The sequence below is a fragment of the Lissotriton helveticus genome, chromosome 2_2 (genome assembly GCF_964261635.1).
Source record: "Lissotriton helveticus chromosome 2_2, aLisHel1.1, whole genome shotgun sequence".
NCBI lineage: Eukaryota > Metazoa > Chordata > Amphibia > Caudata > Salamandridae > Lissotriton > Lissotriton helveticus.
The window spans coordinates 34,059,921-34,083,350 of NC_136060.1; the positions used below are offsets into that span (position 1 = coordinate 34,059,921).

Below are 23,430 nucleotides of genomic sequence, written 5' to 3' on the forward strand. Positions count from 1 at the left end.
GAGACGTACCATTCCAACTTTGGATGACCAGATGAGAATATTGATCACAAACAAGACTTTGATGGGAATCCATCTCTGGACATTGGGTCTCACCTACTGTTGCTGGTGATTATATGTGTGTTGGTTTATGAGTATTTCTCTGAAGACTCCAAGGTACTATACCTGGCACCTATTGTTTGGCTCTGAGTCTCACCGTTTTGGAGTACACTTTATTCCTTAGCAGACCCCCTGGTTTATTTGGTTTTTTCATTGTGACTATATAGGGGATGATAACCGGGGCAGGTCTATAAACTTCCCTTAGACCCTCTTTTTCATGAGTTGTTATATATACTAAACTATTCTATGCCACTCCACTAACCAGTAGCCACGCTGAACAGTAGCTTTGTATATTTCATGTTTCTCTTTCTAAAATATCATTTACACTCTGTAGCCGCCATTGTGCATAATTTTTCCCTTCCCTCATAGTGCTTTGTCATCTTCACCCGTCTGTGAAGAGTGCTTCTGAATTATTCATCTGAAGTTTCTGAAACATTGACATTCGCATAAGGTGTGCTGTCCCAACTTTTCTACCCCATGCCATCATTAATTTATAGATCACAGGTAGACCGAGATTTCTTGTTACTGTGTAGTCATTTGTTAAGTTTGAAACCACTACTAGGCATGTGATTTAACTATGTTTTCTAAATGTAAAGTGTCTAGCTAGCTCCCAGTTGCTTTTGAAATTAATGCCGAGTGGGGTTTTCTTTTCTGTGGATGGTCAGGGTGTCCCAGAGCTTGGCCGCTGCTAGTAGAGTCCTTTTATCACCAGTTCAATCGTTTCGCAAATGTGGAATGTAGGGGTGTGACAGAGAGATGTTCTGGAGTAGTTCTTATATCAAGATACATTTTAAATCACCGTGGTGGCCAATATGGGGCAAATATTGTATGTTAAACGTCATTTTGAATATATTGCCAGCGCCTAGAAACTTTCGAAATCTTGTAAGAGTAATCTCCTATACACTCTGTACTTTTTCTAGATATCTTGACGAGCTTGCAGTTTTGACTATTCATGATATGATGTAGTGGCTGGCAAGTAATGCACTGGTTTTGGCAACTGGTGCAATAACCAGATGATGAGTTTTACAACCTATTGGCCTCATTACACGTAGCCCAATAAAATGCAATTATAAATTGTGTGAAGGGTATCGGAGTCAGTAGCTACCAGGTGTGATACATCTTGCACTTCAAGTTAAATTTCATCAGGGCGTACTTGCTGAAATTTAACCGGGGGAAAAGGCCTGGCTTTTACTGGGACATTGGGATTGTGGTGCAGTAAGCCCCAAAATCCGCATGTTATTCCCCAGAAAGTCAGAATAGGTAAATTGCAAATACCTTAGTGTCAGATTTTATTGGGTGCATATGATAGGGGCGACTTATAATCAGGCTTTTAGCCTACATTTACCTTTTTACCCTCATCTACAGTCGAAAGCCTTGTTCAATAAGGTAACACCATCTCTTAGTAGATTATAGAGCAGCAGTGGAACAATATACACAATAGACATTAAACATGCAGAACTGTTTCGTACTGTTTCTCTCACTTGGTTGCATACTGGTATGTGTCAAACACAACGTTTCATTGATTGAGTTTCCTTGGCAGTGGAACACTTGCGGCAGCTAATCAAACCTGGGAACAGACGTACGAGTTAAAGCTCCCAGGTACAGAAAATATAGTAATAATCCAATTTGCCAGATTGTCACTGAATCACGTTATGGAAGTGCCCATCTCATTAGGACACGTGGCTAAATGCCTGCTAGTGCTGAAGATAAGGCCAGATGGGAGTTCAGCCCTTTACTGTATTCTTTCATCTGAGATGAAAGGCGTTCTGATATAAAAACAATAGTTTCATAGCCATTATTCATATTTAGTGTGACCATGTTGGGCTGCTGGTACTGTGGCTAAATGTTCACTCTGACTGCATCTCAACAAAATGCCATACACTGAGATACTCTAGACTAAGCTTGGCATCCGAACTGAGAAAATGAAGGCACATATTGAGTAGAAAGTCTGTTCTTTCTGTAACCTGACACATTGGAATTCATCTAGGACAGTGTGTTCAGTGTGCTTCCGTTGTGAAACACTGTATGTTTAATGTTTCCTTAATGTACTAGTATTGTTTGCTTCTGTGTCGTGTGTACTGTAGAACAAGACATCCCTCACATTGTCAAGTATATCTGTCCCTTCATCAAATGTAATGGTAGCACCCTGAGGTATTTTGTATATGGCATGTGTACATGCAACACTAAACCATTAGTTTGCACTAATGGTGTTTCCATAGAATACAGATTATACACTTGTCCCCAACTTCTACGAGGTTATCTTTGATGGGTAGGGTCTTGGAGACGTATGCACACATACATCTTAATGTGTCTAGCCTATCCGATTTCTCTGAAGGTTGCTTTTATTCCAAGCCAGTCACATTACAGCAGAAGCCAATGTGCTCAGCACTTGTAATGCTTTTAGGCCTGAAATCTATGGACCACTCATTCACGTTCTTTAGATGTAAGCAAAATAATCCCCATTCAGAGATCCCGGTCAGAACAATGAAAGTGAGGATGTGTGAAAACCTAACCTAGCCCGTTTTATGCTCCCTAACGCATCCTCCCTATCCAGAGTGATCAATTCTTCAGTTTGGACCTTGTAGGCAATTTGTTTCTCCGCCTCAACAGACCATCCAACTAGAAGTGACTGAGGTGAAGAAGAAGATGCACACCAGCAAGCAAAGCATTACCACTGTCCAGTATGCTGCTGAGAATTCACGTCAAAACATGGGAACAGAACATCCCGTCCTGAGATACCAATGATCTCCGTTTGCATTATTTGGCATTGCAATAATAAGTTGAATAAGTAGATATGAAGCCCAGGATTTTAAATGTTTTCTATTGCCGAAGTGAAGTGATGCAGCAACATGGGGACAGAACATCTAGTCCTATATCCCAAAGTCCTGGTATCACCAGGTTCTCAGTTTGCTTTAGTCGACATTGCAATAATTCGTTGGCTAAGATGATATGAAGCCTAGAATTTTAAACCTTCTCCATTGCCGAGGTGAAGTGACTTAGCAACAATTAACAACACCCATGTGAGAAGACAAAATCTCCCAGTCAGTAAACTGATGTCATCCTAGACCGCAAAAAGCCAATGCTGTGCACAACTGGAATTGTGCACAGCTCGATATTCCCACTCTCTGCTCGTCTCTTTCGGTCTCTTGCCCTGTTCTAGAGGGACTTACTCCATCATCCCAAGCAGCCTCTCTTAGTAGTTGGCTCGCTAGAGCGTGTGACCAAGTAGCCCCCCGAAGCGCGTCACAATTAGACGCGCCCATGACGCAAACAGATGGTTCTCTGAAGACCTCAAGGAGAAATAATCTCTCTGCGATTCTCTCAATAACTTTTTCATCGAGAAAATCATAATTATCAAGGCCAGTATACCACCACCTTCCTCCACGTTCTCCGACCCCCAACCACCGCCCAACACTTTCCACCTGGATCACATACCGCCCCTGACCAGTCAAACTCTTTTCCCTTTGCTGGTCCGAGTTAAGTCAGGATCCCCCTCCGACATTTGCCCTGCATATGTTCTCAGGGAGATCTTTTCCGCCTACCCCCAGCCCCCCCTTACCTTCCTGAATGATTCCCTCAAGTTGGGCTTTGTTCACAATCCCCATAAGTCGGCAACAATAATTCCCATCCTAAAAAAGCCCGGCATTGATCCATCCTCCCCGTCCAACTACCGCCCTATTTCCCTTCTTCCCTTCCTTGGTAAAGTCCTTGAGTCTCACGTCACCAAAGTCCTTAGCTCATTTGTGGAAGAGAGCGGTTGCTTAGCCTCATGTCAGGCGGGCTTCCGCCCATTACATTCCACCGAGAAGGTTGTCATCTCCGTCATGGACAAGCTTAGAGAGGGGATGGACACCAACTTGCCCCAGGCCCTTGTCCTCCTTGATTTGTCCGCCGCCTTTGACACGGTTGATCATTCCATCCTTCTTACCCGTGTCAAGGCGGCGGGCATCGGGGGGTCGGCCCTGGCTTGGCTTAGCTCCTTTCTCAGCGACCGTACTCAGGCTGTCCATCTCGGTGACTTCTCTGCCCCTCCACGTAAGGTGCAGTGCGGTGTTCCTCAAGGTTCTTCCCTCTCCCCTCTTTAGTTTAATCTGTACATTTTCCCTCTGATTTTTGCTTTACAGCACATGGAGGTCACGGTCTTCAACTATGCCGATGACCTCCAACTTATTTTCAATCTTTCACACTCCCCTGGTTCTATCCACAACTTCCAATCAGTCATGACCTTCATCAGGGACTGGATGAATTACAACCATCTCAAATTGAACCCGGGCAAAACCGAGCTTGTACTCACCGGAGGTCATCGCAGTCCCTGGACTCCCACTTTTTGGCCCCCCTCTCTTGGTTCCCCTCCGTCACCCTCTCCCTCAGTCAAAACATTAGGGATTACACTGAACCAACATCTCACACTACACTCCCAGGTTAGCACCGTAGTCTCATCTTGCTATTTCACCCTTTGGCACTATTCGAAAGATTTCCCGGTTCTTTTCTTTCCCAGCTCTGAAACTCATTCTCATGGCGCTGGTTCTATCGCGTCTGGACTACGGCAACATTCTGTATAATGGCATTCCTGCCTATGCACTCAAAACTCTCCTCTTCCGGCAAGCCTTCCCCTCCTAGCATCTGCTCTCCTGACTTCTAGGGTCTGCGTCCTTCAGCGCCAAGAAACCGCCTGGTAATCGTGCGCTTAATAAATACTTTTAAATTCAAAAATTCAAATTTGGAAACCAGAACCATTCCTTTCAATAATCTCCAATTTCCCCCCTCTGCCACATATCCAAAACAACTCACTACACCCACAACCCCTTTTGTTAGTATTTCCCTTTTGACTTAGAAGAGAAACCATGTACTTAAAACTATAATTTGGTGATGTGACCTTCCCTTCACCAATTGTTACTGAAGAATGGAAGGTTAGTTATTAGTAACCAACAAAACCAATAAAAAACATTTTTACCTAGATAATATAGTCATAATTACTTAATACGTATTTGTAGTCCCTGTTTCGCTTTCAAATCATTAACAGATGAACACTTCATGTTATCTAAAATAATTTAATTCACGTAATCAGTTTAGGAGTACAAAAGCACATATCAAACAAAATGAATGAACAACCATTGTTTGTTACCCTCTCTTTCCCTACTAATCAATCTAACACACTCGCACTCCAATACAATAGAAACGTGTCTCTGGTGTACAACAGATTCTATACTCTGATCAGTCCCTCATGATGGGTTACAAATACCCATAAGTCAAACTTTATGAGACCAGAGTAAAACCGTTGAATGCATGTTCCAGTGGCTTATCGATCATGTAAACCACCTTCATTGGGACAAGGACCTGATAAGAGATGTAGCCTTATGTCCAGAGCTGCTGACGTTGGCACTTGGAACTGGGAATTTGAGATTGTAGTGTCTTGTGAGTTACAGGTTACAGGACCCTTCTGGTTCCTGGCGAACTCCAAAGAACTGACACATAAGTGTGTGGGTGATATATTGCATGATGTAGAATGGTACCATCCCTGACTATTGGAAAAGAGCCAATGTGGTTCCCCTTCTCAAAAAGGCCAATGCAGACCCGGAAATATTAGCTAATTTTCATACGGTCTCATTGTTAGAAAAATCAGTAAACCATCAGCTTGTTGAAAATAGCAATGTGTATGTACATAAGCGGCGTTCATTTGTGTTCACTGTACCTCTTGTCGTAAGCAGAATGGACATTGCAGAACACAGACTGTGTTATCCCGCCAGCATAGACCCATACACACATATATACAACAGCCATTTTAGGTACCGTAGTCACTCTGTTTGCGATCGATCACCAGCGCCCTTCCCTGACCCTGCAAGCTTCCCCCATGCACCCTGACCGCCCCCGCTCTCACATGCACAAGTCATGAGCCCTCCCCTCCCGCATGACTCTGTCTCTGAGAATCGCACCCCGCGCCTGACCAACACCTCCTTTCCCTCCATGAATACCCCTCATTTGATGACCTCTTCCTCTGAACCTAATTGTCTACATGGACCGCTGGTCATCCCTTAGCCTGAGGATACAGTTTATTGCCCACTACTGTATGCACTCGCCTCTCTTGAAAAGAGCCACTATTGATCATGACCTCCCCACCCCCTGAGATTCGATCAGGAGCACACATTCTAAAGGAATCAGCAGAACACTCAGCTGCGTGACAGCCCCCTCCTATTGTATGGAGGATAAGGGCCCCTACTGTAGCCACGTGTTGGAATATCTTCGTACTTCACAATGTCTTGATTGTAAAAAAGGATGCCTGTGTGCCACAAACCTGTGTATAAAAGACGAAGCCTCAGAGAAACTTGTTAGAGCACCTCCTGAAGACACTATGAGAGTGTCCGAAATGACATGCTCTCCTCATGAGAAATAAACTCTGTTCTTGTTTTCCTGCCTTCAGCGCCCGTCTCTTTATTTGGTAATTATTCAAGATGGGAACTAAGAGTCGCCCTGCACCAGCAGCCTGGGCATCAGGTGCAATATGGGCTGACTTTTCCACAAGCTCACCTCCTTTACGACAGATAGCAAGTGTCTAAATCCCTTTCAGTCCGACTTTGGTTCGAGAAATAGCACGGAGACAGCTTTGCTAGAAATCACGGAATCAATCAAGACCAGGTTTCAATGTGGCATTGGTGCTGTTGGACCTGTCGGCAGCATTTGACACGGTGGACCACAGTATCCTGTTAAAAGACTGGAAAATCTGATTTGGCAGACTCGGCATTCGGATGGTTTAGGGTCCTTTCAGGTAGTGTAGATGAAACTGTATTCTTGGAAAAACAAACAGTTGAAATTAGGGGTGCATTAAGGATTTGTACTGAGCCCCATCCTTTTCAGCATCTATATGTCTCCTCTGGGATTTCTGGTTGAATCGTTTGGCATTAATATTCTTTCCTATGTGGTTGATACACAGCTCCTGCTGACCTATGAGAGGGACTCAGCGCCAAAGAAAAATGTTCTCTTTTTTTGAAGGCTCAACTTGACTGACTCGGAGAGAACAAATTACAATGCAATCCAGATAAGACTAAGATCCTGTCTTTTTCCAAATCCCCTTCCGGGATGGACAGGCATTTGGCTAAAAAATGCCCCCACCCCACCCTCCTGCCGGACCCGGTAGAGGTGGCAAGAAACCTGGGAGTTATGTTTGATTTGCACCTTTCTTTAAAGCCAAAGTTTCTTTGGTTGTAAAATCCTGTCTTTGGATTCAGCGCCTGCTTAGGAGATTTCTACACTTGATTCCTCAGGAACCACAGATCACAGTGGTTAGTTCTTTGATGTTATCGCAGCTGGACTATTTTAATGTGCTCTACCTGGGAATTCCAGAGTACGTAGCCCAGTATTTTCAGTTATTACAGAGTGCACCTATTGTTCAAGCTACTGCAGCACATGTCTGTATGTTTCTTTCAGAGCAGCTTCATTTGCTCCCAGTGCATAAGCTGATCATGTTTAAAGCTCTAACTCTGACACATCAAGCCCTCCATAACAAGGGCCCATCATATTTGAATGAAAGGATCAATGCGTACAGTCCAAGGAGAGTGTGGCGCTCTAGTCAGTCTGGGCTGTTAATAGTATCCTGTTTTAAAAAGCAGCGGAAACGAGGCTGCTCCTTTATGGTGCTAACTCAAGGTATGTGGAATCAGTTGCCCAGTCAACTGAGACTGATGAAAGTGGAAGCGAGTTTTTAAAAAGCTTTAAAAACCTACCTCTTCAGCCTCCAGGATTCATGTTTACTGACATAGGTCTGCTCCTCGGTTTATGCCGTTGATGCATAGCGCTGGGATACTCTTGTAGTATCTGAGTGCTATATAATCAATTTTCATTATTTCATGTTTAGTTAACAGTTACACCCTGAGCAATAAAGATGTGAAAGACCAAGCTAGATGTGTGGCATGATCATTTGCAAGCACTCAGGCTGGGGAAGACGCTACATCTGGCGACGAGATAGGGGATTATATAAACCTTGTGACCCAAAGAACTGAGACTGCTCTCCCGGAGAGTTTGCTGTGGTCCAGGAAACTGCTCTTGCGTGCCACGTGTGCCTCAATCGATGTGAAAATCGACCGTTGGCGTATGTGGAGTTAAAGCGCCACTCCAAATAATGCAAAGCCTGTGAAGAAAGTGAAGGCCTTACTGAAAGCTTGTTGTCAGCAAGAAATTTGCTGGTATAGTCGAAACAAGAGATACTGTGCCACAAAGCGACAAAGAGACGTCATTTATACAATACAACAATACTAAAAGCAGTGACAACCAAGTGCAGAGAAGCGCTGAAGGTCATGATAGTTGAAATTGAACGACATCGATTGTAGTCAAATTCCTCATCTAAAGGTTTGTCACCGTCATTGTCAAGCGAAGTGAGGAAGATGTGTGTGCTATGTCGTTGTTGACTGCTGAACAATAAGCACATGTAGGATTAGCTTCTTGCAACGAAGAATGCCAGTCGAAGCTAGGTCGTTAAGTGAAAGTGCATAATTAATTTGACACTGTCCCAAAATCACACTGAAAGTGAATGGGTGTTCATACCTTTTATCATAGACAGTGGCAGGTCGATCAACATTATTTCAGTGGAAGAGTACAATGAACAGTCTCCAGTGCCCTGTCAACCAAAATGTATACTAGGGCTGGATCGACACCACCGTAAAGTCAAGGTTCATTTATAGCAACTGTGATGCATAAAAAGACAAAAGTACAATCACCAATTCATGTCCTGCAAGGCATTACTTTGAGCATGCTGACATGGGGCTGATTTCTGTAAACTACAATGTCCATGGCTGTTATGAGATAGTGAATCAGTTTCCATCGGTGTTTCTAGGAAAACTTAAGATCGTGAAAGTGCAACTTCATGTAAATGAGGACATTCGTTCTTTCTTTTTCTCAACGATATTGTCAAATTGCATGTAATTTACAAGAGCTGTTGAGAAAGAACTTGAGACACTATTAATACTCAACATCATTGACAAATCCACTGGCCCGACGCCATGGGTATCATCCATAGTGGTAGTGCAGAAAATGGATAATGAAGGAGCTGTGCGCATATGCGTCAATATGCAACTAACTAACGAGGAAATTGAAAGAGACGGACATCTAGGTCGGCATACATCCAGGTCCAACCAGTGCTGACATCATTACGCAGCTGAATGGAGCTAAAATATTTTCCTGCTTTGATTTGAATAAGGGGTATTACTAACTCAAACTGGAAGAAAATTGAAGATACATTACTAACTTTAAGACTCAGGTTAGTTTATTTAGATATAAAAGGCTACGTTTCAGAGTGTCCATAGCTGCAGGATGTCATTCGTCACGAATCACAGCACAGAAACCGCCCTAATTGCAGCTCCTGATGACATCAGGTATCTCCTAGACCAGGGAGAAACTACAACCCTGATCCTCCTAGACCTCATCAGCCTTCGACAACGTGTCCCACTGTACCCTCCTAAAAAGACTTCACCAGATAGGGATCCAAGGGGATACCCTCAAATGAATTGCATCCCTCCTTTATGAAAGAACCCGGAGCACCCACCTTCCACGCTACACCTCTTGCCCAGAGAACATCTGCGGCGTTCCCCAAGGGTCCTCACTGAGCCCCACCCTGTTCAACGCATACATGGCCATCCTGGTCAGACCCTATGGTATGAAAATGATATCGTACACTGACGACACTCCTCTCATCCTCTCCCGATCTGCAGATCCCACAAACACCAAAGCCAGCTTCCACATGTACATGACCAGCATTACCAGCAGGATGCAAATCAACTGCCTCAAACTAAAAACTGACAAAACAGAGGTACTCCTCTTCAGGAGCAACACATTCCCACAGGGATCGCTCTGGTGGCCAGCAGAGCTGGGCTCCTCTTCCACACCCACAGAACACTCAAGGAACCTCAGCATCATACGTAACTGCAGGCTCACCATGGAATAACAGATAAACTCTGTGTCCTCAGGCTGCTTCCTCACTCTCCACATGCTCCGGAAAATGTTGAAGTGACTCCCCATCAGCACCAGATGCACCTTCAACCCGGCTCTCGTTATCAGCCGCTTGGATTACGGCAAACCCCTCTACGTAGGGGGTCAACTCAAAGCTGCTGAAAAGACTTCAGACCATTAGGAACGCAGGCTCATCCTCCTGTGACTGCCCACATCTCCCCTCACATAGGAACACTTCACTGGCTCCCTATCCACGAAAGGTGCCAGTTCAAAATGCTAACTCATGCCTACAAGGCCCTGCATATCAAAGGACCAACCTACCTTAACCACGAGGTTGAACTTCCACCATCCCTTCAGACAACTGTGCTCCACTTTCCTCTCCCTCTCCCTCACCCGCACTCTTCGCTTCCACCGAAGCAGGAGTGGCGGTTGGCCCTTCGCCTACCTAGCCACCAAGACCTGGAACAGCCTCCATCTGCGGACCTCTCCCACCCTGCAGGAATTCATGAACGATTTAAAGACCTGGCTGATTGAATGACACCACCCAGCCGCAGCAACCCCCAGCGCCTGAATACCCACATGGCAGATAAGCAGTGCTACACAAATCCAGTTTGATTGGGTGGTTGATTTGATGCTGACCCACTGAGGGTTCTTACTAGTAAAGGGCACATGGTGACTGCTCACTATCCTGGAAAGTCCATTACGCAAGATTCTTATTTCAAGCAATTTCCTGGACATTCGTCGACTCCAGATTCGAGGAGTGAGACTTGTCCTCCTCAGAATCCAGAGAGTCCAATAACTGCACAAATGTCCCTGTCACCAGTGCCAGTCATGGACATTTCTCCAGTATCTCCCCAGCCTCACAAGACCAGATCTGGGCAATTGATTCTAGCACCAAAACGACTTATTCAAGAGTTGTAATGTATTTATGTATTATTTGCGCTTTTTATTTAAGAAAGGGGGAGATTTAGTGTCTTGTAAGTTAGAGTTGACGGGAGCTTTTTGGTTCCTGACTGACTCCGTAGAACAATGACTTAAGTGCGTGGGTGAGGGTGATAGAATTCATGATGTGGAATGTTCAGTTAACGGTTACACGCCGAGGAATGAAGAAGTGTAATATCAAGCTCCGTGTGTAGCGTGATCATTTACATGTACCCAGGATGGGGAAGACACTACAGAGCTACCTCCTCAGCTCAACATACTGTGATTGGGGGCAAATCCTGCTATATAGAAATGCTAGAAATAACCAAATAAAATAAACACCAGAGCCATCAATAAATAGACATTACCAGCAATATAAAATCACTATATTTGCCGAGGGGTTTATATTGGATCAGAAATCTTCTTATGTATTCTATGCTGCACTAGGGAAATCATGTAGGCAATCAGTTTTTCATATTCAGACTGAATGGAACTAAAAATCAAAGGTGGATTTCTCCTTAATAAAATGGCTAGTTTGATAAATCAGCACTGCATAGTGTTCAGAATGTTATGAAGCTTGTCTGCAAGTCCACTGTCTAAGCTTGTGAAGATGTATACAAGGGGCTGTCAAACTCTCTTAAGTATTTAACGCAGTTTAAAAAGTCATATCCAGTCACAAGAGTTGATAAGTAGTAAAGTTTTTTTTTCTTTTTGTATCAGCTAGCCCACCTAATATATTTCTGCTGATTAATAGTGCTATGGACGGGAAAAGTGTATTCTCTTAGAACACAATGTTAGTGATGCCTTGCAACAGTAACAGGGACAGTTTGGCAAATTGTTTTTAACGGCTCTTTATTGTAGTAACAACATGAATAAAATGATCAACACAGCAAATTTGCATAGGATCAGTGAGTAGTGCATTGGCCTATGGATAATATTGATTCCTAGTCCTGTGTTGCCAATTACCCAATAGCTGTCTGAATACAGTTTGGAAGGACACACTGGTAGTGAGCCCCAAACTTTCTCATGCTTCTTTTAACAATCATCATCCTTGTGCACAAATTCTTCCAGTATAGATGTATAGCCATTGTCTTTTTGTCAGATCTCCAATGTTGGATAATGTCTCTTTTTGCTACCATCATCATACCCATTGCAACTAAAAGGCTTCTAGCACTAGGCCCACTCAATTCTTCCTTTATCCCCAGTAATACAATGTTTGTGTCTTGTATGATGGCCCTACGTAGCATCTCTGCGAATATGCGGTGCTCTTGAGACTATTAATGTTGGATTACTGTATATTGCGACACATCATAGTGCTGGTTTCAGATTTACATCTAAGGAAATAGGGATTCAGGCTCCTTTTAATTTTCCAGAGTCTTCTGGGACTGTAATAGACTCTGTGGAAGTATTTCAACTGTATCAAACAGAAATATGTTGTTATTGCTAGGGAATGGGAGGCCATCTTAGTCCCACTCCAATTAGCCCTACCTAAGGTTTCCCGGTCCTGTTACAGTTTGATGCAGAGCTGGGTTAACTGTTCTGGAGTATTTAACAGTAGGGGGTTGTTTATCATAGAGATGCCTTTCTTGCCCAGTTGCTCCATGGTAAGCTGTTGTTTGAGGGGTTGACTTTGGCTACTGTTATCAATTTGTCTTTGTATGTATCAAGTTGATGTCATAGCTTTCAGCATTGTTAGCATTGGGATTTATGCAATGAGTAATCTATTATGAGTTGCTCAAAGATCTTAATATGTTTTCCTTCTGCTACATATCCAACTTAAGATATAATAATTAAGTCCCAAATGGACGTCCCCTAGGCATGACGCTCGCCATAGCAAAAAGTGGGGTCTTGCAGGTATGGACACCCTCCCATTGGATCCACTGCAATGTTCAGTGCCAGCAGATCAGTGTGTTCTTTTGTGGCCGGGGGTTGATTGGGGGGTTTATGGGGTCATATACTAAACTTCACAGTTGGTGTTGATCCAGAATCATTAGCTACAGTCTGACATTGGGATTTTTCTGTTCCAAAAGTATCCAGTTATTGATTTGTGGTGCCCAGTAGTATAAACTAATGTCTGCTAGTACCTAGCCACCCTCATAAGGTGACTGACTGTCCACATAATTGGAAAGATATGCTTGATGACACACCCTCCCACAGGAAATTTCAAATTGAGGACCGTCATTCCCAGGAGAATTTAGAGAATTTAGAGAATGTCATAGTGGTAATTTCACAATACATATAAACAGGGAAGGAGATTATCTCACCTATTTCAGATAGTGGCAGCATGCACAAGGCATATTGTGTTTCACTTGTTGAAAAAACTGATATATTTAGATCCCAAAGTCTTTGCTTACCTTGTATGATATACTTACCCAGGTATTTGAAGGTCCAGTTGTCCATCTGAGATTGGAGTTACTTGGGGTTCTATCATGGCAGCCCGTGATATGGACATATGTAGACTTATACCAATTAGGCTAATTTATCCCAAGCACTCTCGGTCTTAAATGTATTTGATCATACCATCCCCATAGAGGGATATTTAGTTCTTGCGATTCATCATGCCACCTGAAACCGCTGATCTGTGTATTCCTGATGACCCACTGCACAAGAGGTTCAGTCATCCGAGAGAAGATGAGGGGACCATCCTGTATGGTGCACTGCTCGATGAAGAAAGGCATGTGTGTGTATGTGTGTGTATATTAACCATCGCTGAAGCGCACAAGCCTACTTTCCGCAGTACCATGACACTTTGTCTACCCAAAATCTACCTCCTCCAAGCGCCCCAAGGCCCCTCCCTGCTCCATATAAATTGTTCTGCCCAAGACAACGGGCACTCTGCGAGGTTTCGCTGGACTTCCATGCCTCAATGTTTCACTACACGCTGGAACTTGTGAACCTACTTGTATACCCATGCCTTTTTTTTGTTGTGTTTCCTGCATTATAACTTTTGTAAAGATCTCCGATACCCTTGGGTCAGGCCAGCACTATATCAAACTTCTTAATAAATAAAATAAATAAATAAAATATAACAATACCCTGTTCTCTCTCACTTTCATTTATGTCTCGACTTGAAACATAAGGACAATTGTACCCAATCAAAAATCTACTCAAAGTCCACCAGGGCAATAGAGACCTCAAGATCCTCAGCCAGGTGCCATATACAGGCATGGGAGGCAATGGTTTTTAAAGCCGTTTTGATCTTTGTGCATGAGGGAGCGGATTGCCATGATAAGTCTTTTGGCAAGTATTTGGCCAGCATTTTGGTTTCTGTGTTAATGGGTGAAATAGATCGATACAAAGAACAGTTTGTTGGAGTTTTTTCCGGTTTTAGAATTAAAGACGTTGTGGTGCCGCATAGGTCATTTGGCCCAGTACCTGTTTGAGAAGCCTGTTTGTATAGCACTAATAAGTGAGGGGGAAAGAGCTAGACGTTCATCATCAATAAATGCTAATTGCTTATAATAGGAGGCAAATCTTTCAGCAATTTGTGAGGGGTCCTCAGATAGTTTTCCTGTTAGTCATGGATTTGCAGGGAGGGGCGGGGGGGGGTTTGGGATGGAGGGCAGTTGTTGCCTATCCTCATTGACAATATTCTGTTGGGTAGCCAGTTAGACATTACAGGAGTTTGCTGGATTTATAACTCATTTTGTGAATTCTACATTGCGAGGCCTCCCTGGTCATTTTATTTTGTTATCTGTTACTTTTACATTATTGACCAGTGTCCTGAGGTTTCTGGTCAGTGGTGGAAGATCAGGCGGTGGTTCATGTAGACAGATCCTTGGTTGTGGAGGGCTTTGAAGGTGTGGGTCAGGAGCTTGAACTGGCATTCCTCCAGGACCGGAAGCAAGTGGAGGTCTTTAGGTGCTGGGTGATGGGTGTCTTCTTGGGCAGGTTGAGTATCAGTCCGGCTGCTGCGCTCAGGATGGTCTGAGTCTTTGAATGAGTTCAGTGGTGGTGCCGGGATAGAGTGTGTTGCCGTAGTCGAGCCGGCTGGTGATAAGGGCTTGTATCACAGGTTTTCTTGTGTTGATGGGGAGCATCAGAGGATTTTGCGGGACGCTCCTAATTCCACACACAGCACTTTCACAGGCCTGAACCACCCTTAGTTACATGTAGCCCACCTGCCAAGGGGTTGGCCACCTCCATTCTGTGATGTTCATGGGGCGTTTCAGGCTCCCGTCCTCGTGTGTTCAGCATCTGGGCTGCTCTTTCTGACTCTCCCTTGCTTAGTCTGTTAGTGTGTTGGCAAGGGGGCATCCTTGTGTCTAACTGGCACTGATGCACACTGTGAGTTTCACCACCTGCTACTCTAGACCCTGAAGACGTCACTCTAGTGCACCGGTCTTGCTCTTGTTCAGCCCAGTCGCAGGTCTTGCTTTTGTCATGGCCGTGGCTTTCAGGGTAAGCTTGTCCCCTTTCTTGTGGATGCCAGGCCTGACTAGTGCAGTAGAGTCTCGACTCACGGATAAAGGAGTGCTGGTCAGGGCACATATCTTAGGAGCTCACAAGTACCTCCTGGGCTACTTGTGATCCAGAAAGTGGCATCAGTGGCACCATCAAGGCAGGCCCACTACTCTCCCAACCTACTGTAACTGGCTGCCTGTGTTGTAGGGTCCATAGACTGCGCCTTTCTTTGGGATCAGACCCTAACATCGGCTCCAACATAACAGGAACCGGGCATGTCGTCCAGCCGCTGCACAAATGTCTTCCTGACACTGCTTTTGTCCACAGGGGTTCTGGGCGTTCCGCAGTTGAGGGAAACCAGGCTGGGATAGCCAGGATGTGTTCGATTGATTAGGGTCCTGTTGGCTCTCGCTCTATTCACGTCCGCCATCTTTTGCTTCTAGAACCTGCCCCCTTGTAGCAACATTCGGACATGAATGTACGTACTCAGTATGCAATTATGTACCCTTTATGTTGATATTTCATAGGTTCAAGGATGAAATTGGCCTTTATTAGAATATAACCACGTTACTGCAAGAACAAATATGGATAATTTAAGTTTACATTCTCGATTACACAGAAGCACAGTTCATGCGGTTTACTTATTTTCTGAAAATATTGAACCTAGGAAAATAAATTACCTAAAATATTAGAGCCAAATAATTTGATAGCATTCTTCTATTTGTTTATACTCCTGTATTTATTGAGGGTATTTTTATATAGCCCAAACTCGACCTGAACAGGTGGAATATCATCTTACATAGTACAAATAACGCAGAACAGTTTCCTAAAGTGATGGCATATTGTGCAAGGTAGGTACATAACCATGTAAGATATACTATTTTGTTCAGAACACCTGTGCATTGTCTAAGCAGTTTATCACATTGGGCTATTTTACAGTATTTACAGAATATTCAGAACAAAACAATATAAGATAGGGAATTCTGAATAGTACATGGTAGGTTGATACAATGGAAGGAGAATATCCGAAAACAAGGTATCGGGGAGTGTCGAAGGTGACAATTACATTGAGGTCAGTACTGCCCTGTTCAATTAGAGAGACTTTAGACAATAAGGACATTTGTGCGTTCATGTAATTGCACACCAGAAATATTTGTGAGATCCAGTAAAACATTATGTATTATTTTATGTAATGGAAGAAATAGTGTTTAGCTCAAATGTGACCTTCATGGTTACTGTGATGGCCAAAATGGAGCCTATGCTAAAAAGGTCGTTGGGAGATTAATCGTCAGATGAATGACTAGTGATAGAAGAGCAAATTCCTATTGGGAATAAAATGCATTTTGGAGTTCTGATCCACTGCGAAACTTTCCTCAGAATTCTATAAAATAGCACTCCGTTAATATACTGTGATAGATTGATGCCCCTCAGGATACTGTTTCATGAAAAAGTATCAGCACTAAGTAAATAAAAAATGTGCATCAGAAAGAGATCAAGATTATATTGAGGTGGGGTTCAAGCTCTTTTAGAATAATATGTGAATACATAAGTGCTAAACCTACTGATCTGCTGTTAAGGTTGAACCACCATTTGGAATGAGGCACTCATGGATTCTAGATAGGCGGGGATTAGGACAAGGTTCCGTCTCATGCAGCTAAACATTCTGCAAATAACCTATTACACCAGAACGTTGCTAACTACGTTTGGTTGGACTGAGAGTGATGAGTGCCTCAGAGGCTGTGGGCAGAAAGGTACATTTATACACACACTGTGGGAGTGCCCCTCCTTCCAAAGGTATTGGGGCAGGGTGGTGCGGACCCTTGAGGCATTCAGTCTTGACACTGCTCCCAGAAGGAATCCTGGGGATATAGAGAGACACCAAAGGTACCAGGAACCAACACCTGTTTTGCAATATGGGTTTCGTGGTAACATGACGCAACGTGGCACAACTGTGGGGAGCTTCGACACTACCACAATTGAAACAGTGGGGCTCGGATTTAGATTGGAGCATGGCACATAAAAGAGTTATATACAAAGGCGGAGGTTGCCCTCATAAATTCCAGAAACTATGTGGCACAAGGTGTGATTACCAAGGACAGCTTCAGCCCTTGCCGTACAACAAAGATCCTGTGGACCGCATTTTTTTTTTGGTCCGATCCACCCGGGTGGGGAATGGGGGGGGAGGGCGGAAGGGATAATAGGATTCATATCATCATATGCTTGTGTGATGCTGCAGAGATGCCCCCCCCCCCACCTGATGTCGCCTCCTACATTAGAATTTAGGGTGATGGATGTGTGAAATCCATTCAGCAACTAGATGGGTGGTGCTGGTTGATGAAGGGGTGGGTTTTGAAGTTAGGGCTGGCATAGCAGTTCATATTAATGATTCCCTTTGCATATGTTCCAATTGTCCCTGGTTGGGATCCTCCACTGTTTGTATCTGACATTTCCCAATATCGCCCCCTGGGAACAATGCATGCCCTCACTTGCTGGACTTTCTCAAATGTATTGCTGCGCCCATTTTCACAGACCTCATGTGTGCCTTCTGCCTGTTTCTTCTCAACTGATTCTACAGTTACTATGTGGGGCGCTTTAGGCCCCTACCCTAGGTAGCTAACCACGCAGCCTGGCCTGGTAATATTGTTCTGGTCAAAACATAATGTATACTTGTTAACTGGCATCACTATTGAATAATGTGTTCCTGGCATTTCTGTAATTGAAAAAGTGCAAAAGCAATAAACAGATTTAAACAAATCCTATGCTTGCGTGATTTTGTCTTGGTACATATGTATCACTGTACTGATGCACCATCCTGTGCGATGGGCTCTACTCCACAAACGCTATACTGCTGTCTATTTCTTATTACCCAATACAGAGAATAAAAAAAGGTTAAATCACCATTAGACTTGTTTTCTGATCTCACACAATTTCATTAGGTCATAGTATCCTTGATTAGTACATGGAACTTCGGCATCCATAGACTCAGGCGAAACATGGCATGTATTTGGGTTATATAAAATAAGATGTTAGGTACTGTTGATATCTTTGCACCCAATGTTACAAAGTTTAGATATAAATGTTTCACAACGTTTAATCATAGTCAACATCTTGTGGCTTGTAGACCTACTACTGCCGGGCTTCGTTTAGCAAAAGAAGCAAGCAAGATGAGTCCTGCTCATCTAAAGTCTTGGCGATAATTTCAGTAGGTTTATTACCTGCCTGATGGAAGTGGGATGTGTCTGTCCAAAGGTATATATATGCGTTCCAGAAATAGAGTACATTTAAATGTGTGTGCTGTGGGACTGAAAGGATGTTGACTGTTCTTACTGAAAAATGAACTCGTTGAGCACAGATTTAATTTAGTAGCAGCAGTAAATTAAGCTGCCTGCCTACGACGTCCCAGATAGTACACATTCAGGTGACAGAAGCATTAATATGTCTGATAACGGGCACTTAAAGCATGTGCTAGTCCTGCCAATTTCTCATGTAAAGGTCTTTAACAAAGCCAGGTTAGAGATTAAAGGAGTGAGCAGAGTGGAACAGAAACGTGACTGCAGGAGTAGAATCCTGGTATTATAGTGAAGAAAACAGCAAGATATATCTTTTCAGCAATGTGTGTTTTTTTTAGAAAGGAACAGAACTTTAAATGAGTCTCCGTAGTTGTTATAGCATCCAGAAAGACTGCTATTTAGTCAAAGAAAAAGGATATAGTGCCTGGGCGTCTCCATACTTGACCTGGCCAGGTGGCAGTCAATAAGCATTGCAGGATATGTCATACCGCTCTTATTTGTTGTTGAATTTGTAGTGTTCGACTACTGCTACAGAGATTACATCCTCTCCTGGTATGGACAGCTCAGCAGAGATGAAGGACGGCTATATCACCTGCTTGCCGATGATTTCTGGGAGATGGCCAGACAGCTGCGACAGAGGCTGAATCACATTGACGTTGTCAAAGTCGTCTGCAATGATGTGGTGAAAGCTTTACTGACGCATTTCTGTGACCTCAGAACAGCCAATGTCAGGTAAGAAAGCGTTCAGAGTGTGCCTTGCCTTTGCCTCTGATAAGCCAAGCTAGCATTTTGATCTGCTGAAGATGTAAGAGGGAGAGAGAGCGACAGGTGCAAGCAGAGCCGTTTATTCACCACTGTTTGAGCAGAATTTCTTTTATTCTGATTTTATCTGGTTGTGATCTTAAAATTAAACATAGCATAGGTCTCATCAATAGTTTCATTTATAGATTGACCCCTAGGAGCAGAGAGGTTATGTATTAACCTAAATTCTCCCGGTTCCTTCTTGGGCACAACCCCAAGGGAGAACAGACAAAACCTTCTAGGGGTACAGACTCCAACGGGCCAGCCACCCTCCCCAGGCCCACTTCCTTGACAATTTTTGCTGCAGCCGTCTCCCGGTTGGCCCGCAGGGACTGCGGGTTCTTGCAATGGGGAACGCCCATACATCATGGGGCTGGTATCCAGAAGACTTCCCTAAAACGTTCCAACATAACCTGGCCTTCAACCGGGGTACCGTACCTATTAAGCCATGGGATCATTGCCGTCAAATTCACTGGGAGGGGACCTTGACTAAGAGTGGGTAATCATTCCTGCTTATTGCCCCCTCTATCCTTAGACTTCTTGAAGCACTTTGATTCGGGATGTGAGGACAAGCCGCAGAATGCGCAATCGTGCTTGAATTTACATGACCCAAGAGGCCTAGAACAGGAACGCTTATTGAAGTCCCATCATGTCCCCTTCCTCCATCCCCCTCCCGGCCTGCTGTTGGAACCTGACCGAAAAGGGCTGTCAGGGGACAGCGTCCTGGCACCGTTGTTTCATATGGCGCAACCATAAAACAACGTCAATCTGATTCCACTACAAAGTGAGTTTAGCTGCCTTAACTCTCCTAAACTCTTTGTCTTATTTTTTTCATCCCCCACCACATACTCATCATGCACACATGCAATCCTGTTCTGGTAGCATGCCAGCTGGGCTCTCAAACCACTGAAACACTCATCCAAGATTGCCTGATAAATGGGAAACCCTTTAATCCAATTGACTGATTTATTTATTTATTTATTTATTTTTGATATTTGTAAAGCGCATCATTTACCCTTGGGCGTCTTGGCGCTAGTAAAACCATTTATCTGTGACGGTCAACATAAGGGAGGGATGATTATTGAGCAAACAGCCAGGTTTTTAAAAGTTTGCGGAATTGGAGAAGAGAGGGGCTATCCCTGATGTTTGGGGGAAGCGTGTTCCAGAGCCTTGGGGCGGCCACCAAAAAGCGCCGGTCGCCCCAGGTGACGGTCTTAGTACGAGGAATGACCAGTTGATTGAGGGAGGCTGATCGTAGAGCTCTGTTAGGTTTGTATTGTTGTAGCTGTTCTTTCAAAAAGTAGGGTCCTTGGTTGTTGAGTGCTTTAAACACAATACAGAGGGACTTAAAGTGGATTCTATTTCGCACAGTGAGCCAATGGAAGTCCTTTATATTGTTAGATATGGATTCATATTTTGTTTTGCGCGAGAGCAGACGAGCAGCTGCATTCTGAATAGTCTGCAGTTTAGTAATTACTCTGGATTGAGCATTAAGGAAAAGACCGTTACAATAGCCCAGAGAAGAGAGGACAAGAGAGGTAACCAGAGTTTTGATGGCTGAATCAGGAAGAAAAGGACGTATTTTCCTTATCATCTTTAGCTTCAGGTGTGCTATGGACACTGTTTTGTTAGCATGATCCATGAAATTTAGACCCTCGTCGAAGATGATACCGAGGTTCCTGACTTTAGCAGTTGGAATGGGAGGAGTGCCGAAAGCTTCTGGCCACCAACTTGATGGCCAGGCTGGCGAAAGGGGTCCGAAAATGAGTACCTCAGTTTTTTCTGAGTTTAATTTAAGGCAGTTGGTAGCCATCCATTCTCCTATACCTAACAGTCCCTTCTTGAATTTTTCAGCCACAAGATCTCCATCCCCCTTAATCGCCAACACAAGCTGGGTATCGTCGGCGTAGGAGGTTAGGCTCATCCCGTGTGCTTTGATGGTTTTAGCAAGGTCCGACACATAGATATTAAAGAGTGTCGGACTCAGGGATGAGCCTTGAGGTACTCCACATGGAGATGAAAGTTGGGCCGATTGGAAGGGTCCTAAGATAACAGCCTGCGTTCTTTTGGCAAGAAAGGACGCAATTAAGTCTTTGGCAGTGTGGCAGATGCCAAATCCCTCGACACGGTCGACCAAGATGGTATGGTCGACCGTGTCGAAAGCTGCTGATAAATCCAGCATTACTAGAATGGCTGTGCCCCCTTGATCCCTGATAACCCTGATGTCATCAGCAGCCTTAATCAAGGCTGTCTCTGTCCCATGGTATTTCCTAAATCCAAATTGCGTGTTATCCAGAAGATGGTGTTTTTCAATAAATTCGGAAATCTGAATGTTCATAGTTTTTTCAATCACCTTCGCCATGAAAGGGAGACTTGCGATGGGACGGTAGTTTTTTAGCTCACTTTTATCCAGGGACGGTTTTTTTAACAGGGGTTTTAGTAAAGTGTTTTTAAGGGGGTCTGGATAGTTGCCTGATAGGAGAATGGAATTGCACACCTGAGTCAGTAGTGGTATGATAGAGTCCATTACCGGCAGAAGTACTGAGAGTGGACAGGGGTCCAGGGGTGATCCTGATTTAATGGTAGACAGTGTAATTTTTATTTGGTCGGAGGTGACTGGTTGGAAGCTGGGGAACATATTTACTGGAGCTAAAATGGGGGGGTTGACTGTCCTCGCAAGTGAATTGATGGAAAATGCCTGGTAAATATCATCCACTTTGGTAAAGAAAAAGGAAGCTAGCGAATCACATAGAAGTTGCGATGGGGGAGGGGTGAGGTCGGGGGAATTGCCTGACAATGCTTTGGTGATTTGAAACAATAATCTGCTAGAATTTTTGGCTTTCTGAATCTGGTCAGTGTAATAGTCTTTTTTGGCTTTAACAATCATGGCTTTATAGAGTGCCAAGGCTTCCTTGTAGGCTACTTTGCTAGCTGTGTCATATTCTTTCCTCCATTGTCTTTCCTTATTACGGTTGATTTGCTTTTGTGCCCTTAGTTGTTCATTATACCAGGGAGCGGTAGGTTTAGATCTATTTCTGGATAGTTCTTTGGTAGGGGCTGACTGATTTGTGGCCTGGCCCAACCAGGTGTAAAATTGCTGAAGCGCTAATGCTCGGATGCTTGTTTCCGTTCTGGGAAGGACATGGCTTTTGTAGTTCGGACTGGACTGTTCCCATGGGGCACAGGGTCAGCGCTGATTTGCATATCGCCATTGTCTAACCCAGGGTGGTGTGGAGTGGAAAAACGATGGATTTGGGCCCAGATCTTTGGACTGGGGTGAATGTGTGACATTGATCCACATTCTGTCCATCATTGTTGTGTTTGCAATTACCGCTCTAAGTGTACTGGGGATGCTCAGACGTGAGTCCCAGGCACTCCACACCACTGGAGGCAAGCTAGCCGGGCTGATGAGAGGTGTTACCTCGAAACCGGGCCGGTCCTCGGATGCTTGTTTCCGTTCTGGGAAGGACATGGCTTTTGTAGTTCGGACTGGACTGTTCCCATGGGGCACAGGGTCAGCGCTGATTTGCATATCGCCATTGTCTAACCCAGGGTGGTGTGGAGTGGAAAAACGATGGATTTGGGCCCAGATCTTTGGACTGGGGTGAATGTGTGACATTGATCCACATTCTGTCCATCATTGTTGTGTTTGCAAGAAGCGCTAAGTTAGGCTCTGTCGACAGCGTTGGACGGGAGTGATCCAGTATTAGCTTTAGGTCATCCTGATTGATATTTTTCCAATCTTTAAAGGGCTGTTTGGGGATGGGAAGGGGTTTGTTATTACGACGAATGTTGGTGGCTATGGTTGCAAAAATTGCATGATGGTCAGTCCAAGGCATGGGTAGAAAGTTGGATATTTGTAAGCCTTCTAAGTTGGAAAATATGGGGTCTAGGATGTGACCGGCTTGGTGGGTAGGGGACGTAACCCGTTGTTTGAGCCCTAGGGTTTCTAGATCGGAAAGGAGGGTGGCCGAATCAGTTA

At 44.1% G+C, this 23,430-nt stretch overlaps 1 protein-coding gene across 2 annotated transcripts in view; it reads left to right on the forward strand.

Moving 5' to 3' along the window:
- The window catches only part of SNX25 (sorting nexin 25), a 1,269,225-nt gene that overhangs the window by 486,838 nt on the left and 758,957 nt on the right, over nt 1-23,430 (forward strand). For both annotated transcript variants that reach the window (XM_078678040.1, XM_078678039.1), the window contains one exon: nt 19,163-19,379. In XM_078678040.1, coding sequence (XP_078534166.1) covers nt 19,163-19,379 — 217 coding nt within the window. The remainder of the gene's footprint in view (nt 1-19,162; nt 19,380-23,430) is intronic.